General features: G+C 38.1%; 2 protein-coding genes across 4 annotated transcripts in view; both read right to left on the reverse strand.

The window, feature by feature from the left end:
* The window catches only part of Ptp10D (Protein tyrosine phosphatase 10D), a 36,213-nt gene extending 28,967 nt beyond the window's left edge, over window positions 1–7,246 (reverse strand). For all 3 annotated transcript variants that reach the window (XM_029299789.2, XM_029299787.2, XM_085480767.1), the window contains exon 1: window positions 4,433–7,246. In XM_029299789.2, coding sequence (XP_029155622.1) covers window positions 4,433–4,516 — 84 coding nt within the window. In that variant the 5' untranslated portion in view covers window positions 4,517–7,246. The remainder of the gene's footprint in view (window positions 1–4,432) is intronic.
* On the reverse strand, window positions 7,215–9,191 carry LOC146723918 (uncharacterized). The gene is made up of 2 exons (XM_085480768.1): window positions 8,034–9,191; window positions 7,215–7,403 (listed from the first exon to the last, which is right to left on the reverse strand). Exons 1-2 carry the CDS (start codon window positions 8,232–8,234, stop codon window positions 7,215–7,217), a joined length of 390 nt encoding a protein of 129 aa, XP_085336894.1. The 5' UTR covers window positions 8,235–9,191.
* Between the last annotated feature and the right edge of the window lie 1,377 nt (window positions 9,192–10,568).

Below are 10,568 nucleotides of genomic sequence, written 5' to 3' on the forward strand. Positions count from 1 at the left end.
TCTCTGAACCAGATAAGCTTTGCATTTTTACAAAATAAAGCAAGTTTTTAAAAATTAAAGTAATATTAAATTGATTAATTACTGGTTTGTCATTATTTATTTAATTATCAGATTTGCCAAATTAGAATTTTAATTAACAAATGTTTTTAAGTAGCAACCTTTATGCACTTGTTAATTAAAATTCTTATTTTCACGAAATGCACACGTATGATGTCAATCACAACGTATCTTCTCCGCGGTTAATTATCACTTTGCATCACTCATTTCCCTGCGGTCAAATAAAGCAACACAAATTCAATGTTACATTAATGATTTTCGCGCGTATATGTACTTTATGTGATATATAATTAAAGATATAATTATAAAGCACGACTCTTCTCATGCTTTATTCTATAATTTATACGTTTATTAATTAATTTTAATTAAACTTTGCAATTAAATCGTCATAATATTTATCCACAAATAATATCATTGCGACTGATTTAATATCCCAAAGTGAATGACAAGATACGATGAACTTTGATTTTTTTTAAAGTGGCGAGGAATGTTCCGTGACAAAGAAATTGGCGTAAAATCGATTTTGCGTATAGAATAGCATCATATAAGGGTCGTTGAAATGGGCGTTGGCTTTCTTTCGAGCATGAAACATTCAGACAGTCCATTTTGTCTATTACGAGCTTCGTTGGATAGTAACACGAGGTACTTTCGCCAACAAAACTTTCCTTTGCTCGATCAAATGTAATTCAACTACAAACAGTTCCCCTTTTTCGCCAGCTTCCTCTAAATATTATCATCTTTGAAGAACGCTATTATTCTTCCGCGTCAAAGAGATCGCTACGTTCAAAGCAAAATTATTCAATTTACTTTTCTATTGTGAAACACATTATATCATATCTTTGAACAAAATATCGAACAGCTTTCAGAATTCGATAATACATTGAGATCAAAATTAAATCGCATATTCCTTAAATTTTGTAGCTTCTTAGTTTAGAATCGATTTTTGTTTAATATAAAAAATGTCGAAAAACTTACAATTTATTGTCATTTTTCAATCTCTAATATTTTTTAATTAATCCGTAAATTAAAATGCGCTATAAATGTATTTAAAATTAATCGAGGATGTCCTGTTAGGTGTATTTACGCTCTTGAGATTTATAATTAGCTCGAGAAAACCTCTTTAATTTCATTCACTAATTACACAGAGGCTGATAATGTCTCGACATTTTTACTAAGGAAAAATCGACTCGAAATTAGCGAAGAAAGCGTGGTTAAAGAAGCATGCGATGCATTACTGGAACAATTTCTTTTATCTCTTTTTTTTGTATATATATACGAAGGCGGTCCGATAAGTACTTAGCCTACAAAAGAAAAACGAAAATTTTGGAAAAGTGGCGATTTATTTCTCAACATAGTCTTCTTTTAGCTCGATATACTTGACCCAGCGATGCTCCAACTTCTTTAACCCATTTGAAAAATAGGTTTTCTCGAGGTCTGCAAAGTAGACCTCCGTGGCGGCGATGACCTCTTCATTCGACTCAAATTTCTGCCCGGCGAGTGACTTTTTCAAATTTGAAAACAAAAAAAAGTCGCACGGGGCCAAATTTGGAGAATACGGTGGATGGGGCAGCAATTCATAGTGCAATTCGACCAATTTGGCCGTGGCGACGGCGGAGGTGTGAGCCGGTGCGTTGTCATGGTGGAAGAGCACTTTTTTCTTCGCCAAATGGGGCCGTTTTTTCTGCAATTCGGCGTCGAATCGGTCCAATAATTCATCGACTACCTGGAGAAGGGCAAAACGGTCACAGGACATAGTAAAGCCCTGTGACCGTTTTGCCCTTCTCCAGGTAGTCGATGTAGATCACACCTTGTGAATCCCAGAAAACGGTGGCCATCACCTTTCCGGCCGATAGGACAGTCTTCGCCTTCTTCGGAGCACGTTCGCCGGGTAAAGTCCACTGTTTCGACTGTTCCTTGGTCTCTGGTGTGTACCAGTGGATCCATGTTTCGTCGACGGTCACGAAACGACGCAGAAACTCCTTCGGATTGCGCTTAAACAGCGTCAAACACTGCTCTGAAGTGGTCTCACGGTTGCGCTTGTTGTCCGGAGTGAGCAAACGCGGCACCCATCGCGCCGACAGCTTTCTCATGCCCAAAATTTCATGCAGGATATGACCCACGCGGTCTTTTGAGATGCCTACTGTTTCAGCTATCTCGCGCACCTTCAATCGGCGGTCTGCCAATACGAGATCGTGGATTTTTGTCACGTTATCCTCTGTGGTAGCCATTTTCGGGGCACCTGGGCGTGACTCATCAAAAACCGACGTGCGACCACGTTGAAACTCGTTAAACCAATTTTTGACGGTCGAAGGAGAAGAGTCACCGTACACAGCATCCAAGCGCTCTTTGATTTCGCTGCGCGATTTCCCTTCCAAAAACAAGAATCGAATCACCGACCGATATTGCTCTTTTTCCATTTTTCTAAAATCCGCGGACACGCCCGCTTCCACACGCGATCAAAACAAAACTACGAGTCTGATTCGGCTGAAATTTTGACAGTAGCCGTCTACGAGAATGTACTACACGATAGTATTATAAATCTCTCTTGCAATACTGGCACCATCGGGCGGTGAGGCTAAGTACTTATCGGACTTATATTCTCCGAAATTTTACAATAGCATATAAAACAGAGTACAGTTAAACAAAAATTGTGAATAAATTATTTGATACAAAATTTTTCAAAAATTGTTACCATAAATCTCTAATAACGCGAATCATGAAAAAATCTTCTTATACAGACAAACTACGCTGTGATTATCACTTCCGTGTATTGTTTTGCGAGAATAATGTTTCCGTAATGCATGTCACTCCTGTCCGATTACCGTATAATAAAATCATTAGCTCCAGGAGAAGATAATAATAAAAAAAACTCGTTTACGTAATCACACGTGTTTGTAATCCTCGCACTCTGTAGCGTGTTAAATATTTAAATTACCCGGAAAGGCAGATTTTCTTCGTGTTCCCTTCTCTAAAAGAGAGGGAAATCTCGCAATCCACGGTTTAACATTGCCGGCGAATGATCTCAGCAAATCTTTTCGATTATCCGCGGCAAATGCAATTTACAACGCTTTAATTTCCTAGCTCTCTGGTACTCGATTGAATCTGTCATCAACAACTGCTAAAATCCCTCGCTTTTGAAATTATTCATATATTTTGTTCATGTAAAAAATTTAAATAATAGCTAATAATAAACTATAATTAAGTAATTTATCGTATTGGAAACTCAGTTCTTGTTAGAAGAATTTTCGAAGAATTTTCTGTACACATGTTGTAAATGACATAGATTTATTTTAATGACACTAACACGCCGTTGAATATTCATCGACAGATACGGGAGTCAGAGCAGACATCGGTATTCAAAGCAACGTATTCGCAGTTGAGAAAGTCAGGCGCGTTTCGCAATGTCCAGACACGATTCGATCGAGCAAAGAAGACTGGATGTCGGTCGCGTTCCCCTTCACCAATCGGTTGACCACAACTCAAACTCTGACTCCGGTATGTCACATGGAGGCACACAATTTTCTCTAGTATTGATATTATACGTCCAATATGCTGCTTCCCGAAATTTATAGTCTCTTCATTCGATCTCGAAGTCTCATTGAACGAATAAATAAAATCCCACGCAATGCTTACATTCGAATTTTATCAAATCAAAATATCGCGTTGAAATTATACTTGCATATTTGATGTTAATATACGTGAATATAATTAATTATAGATAAACAGAGACAAGAAATTTCAAAAAAAAATTTCTCTCTCCACATTAACTTTTATTTATAGCTATTTATTCGTTCGCTTAACTTGATTAGCATATCTGCATCATAAATTTAAATATTTTATGCTTTTAGACGTGTTTGTCTCAAGACTACTTCAAGTACGCGCATTTCAATATAAAGAAACGTTTTAGAGAGGAATGTCCTAGATCGAGATTGCTTTCTGCCATTCCACGCCCTTGATAAATATAATGAGAACAGAAGATTAATGTAATAATTCCAGGAAATCGACTAATTCTAAATAAATTAATGCATAGATATGAGCAATGGCAAGCAAGAAAATAATTGTAAAATCTATAAACTTAATATAAATTTATACAAAATGCAAATAATAATAAAATTATTGACTTGACAAAGTTGATCATCTACGATTTTTTAATTATTTATAGAGAAGCTAAGAATAATGAAAAATTTGAACTAAAAATAAAAATTCTCTTTTTTCGATGTATACACAAACAAAAGCAAATTGACACTGCTTTCTTATGATTATATCAATCTTGCGTTTCATCTCGATCCTCGTCCTTCGCGTTAATACCCACATCTCCAACATAAAACCACATTCTATCCGTACGTCCTAGATCCATGTGATTAACAACACTCACCTCGGTTAAAAGAATCAGCGACAGCAGGAGGATGCCGCTAAATTTGGATATCGGTTGCGGACAGGAGACTTTGCGGCACGTCATCCTTGATAAATCTAAATTTACTCCGAAATCCTCTTATCTTCCTGGAGCAGCCACGTTCTCTCGGTCCACCTCACCGAGACACTCACTGGCACCTCACGTAATTGACTCCCACGAGTACACACCTCCGGTTAAGTAACGAGGAATGCGCGAGGAATGTGCGTGTCACATCGATCGATCGACGACTCACTTCTTCGTGGTCGCGCGTGTACTATCACAAGAAATCGCGTATCCCACTCCGGCCGCCTCGCGGTAACACCTGTTCGGTCGTTTGACAGCTATGCCGGTCCCGGAGATAGTGACGATGGTAGAGGAGCCGAGGGATCGCGACGGCAGGCACGGCTGTCATATCAGACCGGCGAACCGCGTGTCGCGAACTCGACGTCTTCCGAGTGACTGAATGACTATGACTACGCGCGCGAGTTATCGCGATGAGTCCGAAACACCAGGAAACAATGATTCGGTTGAACACGGGGAACCTCGAAAGTCCGCTTTCAGTCCTTGGACTCTCCTCTTCCTCCTCCCCCCACTCGAATCCGGTGCATCCACTCTGTGTCAGGTGTACCGGAGTGTTATATAAATTTTTCACGAATCGAGAATCACTCGCTTTCCTCTGTATCTCAACGCTCACGCTTCATTCAATTCCGCTTCGACATGCTAATTGCTGAACGGTTCTCACAAATTTAGATGGTTCGGCTTCGTTGCGTACATTTTCTTATCTTTTAAATATGTGTCCAATCGTGGAATGCTTCTTAATTTTGATTGTATCGCTTTTTCTTTGTGTAGGAAATTTCTTTATAAAACGAACAGTAATTGATATACATATATAGATATTAAATTTTCTAGTATATTTTCATACATTCTTCATATTTTTTACTCCCATTAAAACTTTTTTCTAAATTTTGACATCTATCTAATGTTGAAAATATATTTCAACAATTAGTATATACATAAATAATTATATTAGCAAAGAATAGTTGCCTTTACTTTACCTCGTGCGCGTATCGCATCTTTTCATTCTGCCTTTCTTCATGTTGTTCAGCAGAATACCGGTTCCTTCGCTCATTAAAGATCAGACAGCTTTGTTTTCCTTCACGTTATCCTTGAAGTACGTGACGTAAAGAAATCATCTAATATATTAATGTATCTAGCTGAATCTCTCGAAGAAAAAAGACGATACAGAATTGCACTATTTCTATTTATTTATTTAACTTTCTTGTCCTTCTCTCTCGTCTATCTATTCGCAAAACGGAACGTGAACTGACTATTTCTGGACTGGATTAATTTCCTCCCTTCGTTACTTTGCAATTTGAGCACTCCAATGTGCGGAACGGAATAACGAACTGCAGGGGTGGCGCCCTTCGGCGCGGTCAATGTGACAACAATGAGGTAACGAAGCAAGCTTCACAAAACACTGGAAATAGCCGCGAGATTGTTCAGTGATCGGAAACGTGTGATTTTGTTCCCAAGGAAGGGTCGGTCCAATCGATCCCTCCTTACATTTACTGCTACGTTCCTGGTTTCGTGTATTATTGGCGCTGATATTTACTTGTCATTTGACAATACGACTTTCAACCGCGGTTTTTTGTGCGTACCATATTTGTACGTGTATCTAGTCAACGGAATTTTTGTTATATCTCGCTACAGCTTCGTCTAATATCACCAAAGAGAAATATTACGAGTCCAAGCACATGAGACGGAACACGACGCGGAAATGTGACACGGAATATAAGTTATGGCCGGATTATGAGCGGATTAAATTGTTCTGTTATTTCATACGTCCAGAAGAAACTTCCTTCCGTTATTCTCACGTGCGAGACATTACTCGTGAGAAGATCTATAGCGCGAGAAACGTCAAGTCAACGACACGAAATTATCCTGAACGATCCGTCGAGGAATCCCCATGAGAAAGGAGAAATGTCAAATGCTCCGTCTTACTTAACAAAGAAGCAGCCATCCAAGCGTTTCGATGCCATTGTCCTTGCCGCTCCCTAGACATTTATTTAAATTAATCGCTATATATACGCGCGCATCATCGTAGAATATAAAAAGACTCGAATTCCAAATGAAAACACCATCGAACAACACCAACTTTCTATAAACGCACACGCTGAGTCTTTTTTCTGTTATCAATCAATCAATCGAACATCCGCCTCGAATCACGATTTTTTAACGAGGAAAGGAACAAATTCGCGATCTCGCTCATCGATAAAGCCACTATTAATCCGTCTGTCATCCTGAGATCCCGAAGAACACCTGGGCTAGTCCCCGAGGAACACCTGGGCAGATCCCTGAGAGGTTCGCAGCCGCTGTGTCTACGTCGAGCTCCCAAATTAGATAAAGGCGCGAAGTTGACGAAGAAGGCCCGGAAGAAGCGAAGCGTTCAGCGTGCTTTCGCGAGGACGTAGGTGCACTCGGTCGACTGGCGCGCTTTCATGATGCCTCACACCCGGTGCGGGTGAACACCAGGGCCAACGGGACTCACGGTTGCTCTTTCAACACTCAGCTCGTGGTTACGATCGAGGCAGCGCCAGGCTAAGCCGTTCCCTGCCTCGTCACCCCTCATCCCTGCCACCTCGTCGAGCAACCTGGCTGTCTTTCCATTCCAACTCTGGCTCTTTCTCTTTCTCTCTCCTTCTCTTTTTCTCTCCCACCTGCCTCTCGTCCGCCTCCTTCTCTCCTTCGACCTGGCCTGCCCAGGCTAAACATCCAACGCAGCCGCCATCACTACTGCATCCGCTGCCTCGGACTCCCACCGACTGTCGGAGCTTGCCTTCTCTCTTTCCCTCTTGCTTGCTCTTGCCGTGTATATTGTGTGCACGTGCATGGTGTGCATGCCGTATACAGACGAGTAGGGTATAGCTGTGTGCGGGTGAATCCAGTAACGTAGCTAGAAGAAGAGACTACAAGATGGTAAGCAAGATAATTTACTGATGAATCCTGATAAATAATTCATTGTGTTTGCTATGAATATATTTAGTTTTTATCGTCTGCAGCTGTCAAGTAAATCGCTGACAATCAATCATCTTTTTCTGGTATTCTCTTATTCTATTTGCTAATAATGATATCTAATAGAATATGCGCATTTTATATATTCATGATATTTCACCTGAAATGTATAAAACAATCAAGTTTTCTAGCTGTATAGTTTTACGAGAAATTGATCAAAACTCCGTCGAAATATATTTCCACGATAGACGTGAGAACGAAACATATTGGCCACGTGTCACGTCAAATAATAGAAGACGAGACCCTCCCATAAACCCTGTCAATTCCACGCAATGGCATTTAAAATGATGCGACGTCTTCACGGAGCTCGAAATTCCGAACGTGGCATCTGTAATCTCACATCCATGTTGACTCATCTCTCTCTTCTTTTACATCTTATTTTTCCCCAGGTAACACATCATTCCCTGCCCTTTCCTGACGTATTCCCGAAGTAAGGTAAAACACTAACACACATTCGGGTCCCCCTCGCTCGCACTTATACGCGTGCACTAACGACCACACGCATACATACCACCTCCTGTTTCTTCCTCTCTATACCAGCATCTCTTGCTACATCCTCCCTCAACCCTCGCCGCACTTTGCCGCCGCGTTTCCCCGGCCTTTGCCCTCCGCAACGTTGTTCCTGAAGCGACAGTCGCCACCTGACACACGTATACGCGTGCGCACGCACACAGATACCCCTGATGTATAGGTATACACCATCTTTATTCATAGAAATCGTTGCTCTCCCACACCTACGCAGGTAGGTCTCTGCGAGTCTCGAAGTCAGAAACGTGGTTAGCGTAATTAGCGCCCCGTTGAAGACATCTGTAAGCGTTAGAATCTGTAATTGTGGGTGTTTAATTCCGTGGAGGGGCGGCTAAAGGGATGAAAAAATCAATAACAGCGACGCAGGTATTTCGGCTCATTCTATCTGTAGAAAATTTATTTCACTTTTATCCGCGACGATAAAAGCGCGATTACCGTAAAGAGAAACTTTCTACGTTCTGTCTCTTTATAAACGGTTTATAAGAATCTTGATCGAGTTTGACAGTAGCAAAATAACAGCTCAACCAACTGTCATTTAGTGATAGTATCGAAAATACGTTCTAGTTTACGTCATCAAAATCACGTTACTTTCACTGCCGATGAATCTTTTCATGTCTTCTATAATATACAAGTTTGGGAATAAAATAAATTTCAAACTAAACTCGTATATTCTTTGTCTAATTTGCATCTAGTATATTCGTAATGTAAAATAATAAAATATTGACAGATGTGTAAACATTTCCATGTGGATTTAAAGAGAAACTATATACATGAACTGTTACATAAATAAAAATATGCGTAGTTGTAACATTCGCGCAGAGTTTATTACAACAAATAAAATAATCAACTCTGTAAAAGCTCTACTTTTCTAAGAATTATTTTGTAACGCTGGATTTACATCTACATAAAAACTGTATAATGATACGTAGAAGTCTGTTTTGCATGCCATTACATACCATTCTGATGAACAAAACAGTTTCTGTTAGCTACATCCGGTATATTACATTAGCAGGCAACGTCAACTTCTACCATGACAGTTGTTGATTTGAAGACACAAAAGTGAAAAGATGAATGTGATTTTATTTATTATATAAAAAAATCGTTTTTAAATCATAATAATAATAAACTAGTATATATCTAATGAAAGATTTCCTATGAATTGTTATTTTATATGCATTTTCAATGCTTCTTTTTAACAACCGACGATAATAGACTTATAGAACGAAACTGAATAAATTTAGTGATCAATGAAGCGATTTCGTCATTTTCGTCAATGACACTTATTAGCTATAGTTTATTCAACTACCCACAACCTGAAATAAATATGTATATCTGCGAATGTATGGCGAGGACCAAGCAAACTGACGTCAACAACAGGTTGAGGTATCTTCTGTCATCTTTATCTCTTCACATCATGACATCATTGTCGGAGCAGTTGGTCCTTTTACGAATAGATCAACAACAGTTTGATATTAAGGTAATTAATTCATTTATTACATCAGTCCTTTATCGATATTTGTTGTGTCATAATCAATTTTTTCTATACAGAAGCATTGACGATTAAGGAAATCATAGAAAGATAATTATTATATCTGTACGTATTAATTAAATAAAATAATTTTATATTTTTTTAATAAGAATTTGTAATTCTTAATAGTATTTTATGCTGATAATATATAATAATAAATTATATATATATATTTAAAAATTCAAAATTTGATTTCAATCAACTACTTATAAATGACATATAATACGTATAATTTTAAGAGAAAGTTATAATCACATTGCATTATTTTCAAGCATTTGCAAAGTATTATCCTCTTAAATCAAATTATAGTGACGGAAATGATTACGATTAATTTATAGATGGCTGTCTATATTGATATGCATTATCACCGTTTAAGGAAATTAAATAAAATGTACTTACTATTTTATAAAGCAAATTTCAATTTAAATAAAAAATTACTTATCTACATCTAATTAATATCAATATTTATAAAATGATCAATTATTAAAATAAAATTAAAATAACTACATTAATTTTTATGATAACAGCGCATAACATTAAAATAATATAGAAAATTTTCATTAACGATAAGACTTTAAAAACATAATAATATAATCTTATAAATTACATAATGTGTCCTTGAATATAAAAGTATCGTGACTTGTAGACACTCGGACAAGCTGCATGAACGCATATATCTGACTTAAGATGATTGATCGTATCTTGTACATTTAAATTGACCAAAAAAAAGATACAATTCTTATATTGTTGTGTAACTGTAAATATGTTTAAAAAAATTCGTACACAAATCCCAATAAAATTGTAATAAAGATTATGTAATCATCATCTCATGGTCGATGCGACGCGATTCTGAATGGACATAAGACCGATGATGTTTCGCAATATTGATGATCTCGGAACACGATGATCGAAGGTTTCCACAGGTCGGGGACATCTAACAATTCGCGATCCATCGCGCATGCGCACACGCTGGTCCTGTCTACCTACGAC

The sequence above is a fragment of the Nylanderia fulva genome, unplaced genomic scaffold (assembly GCF_048542155.1).
Source record: "Nylanderia fulva isolate GAGA-0341 unplaced genomic scaffold, ASM4854215v1 Scaffold16, whole genome shotgun sequence".
Classification (NCBI taxonomy): domain Eukaryota; kingdom Metazoa; phylum Arthropoda; class Insecta; order Hymenoptera; family Formicidae; genus Nylanderia; species Nylanderia fulva.

What these genes read in the sequence shown, in the direction of transcription:
- LOC146723918 (XM_085480768.1), bottom strand. Translation starts at nt 8,234, where the DNA reads ATGAATAAAGATGGTGTATACCTATACATCAGGGGTATCTGTGTGCGT. An exon ending in AGAGGAAGAAACAGGAGGTG is followed by an intron (nt 7,404 to 8,033) that starts GTATGTATGCGT and finishes CTCTTCTTCTAG; the next exon opens with CTACGTTACTGGATTCACCC.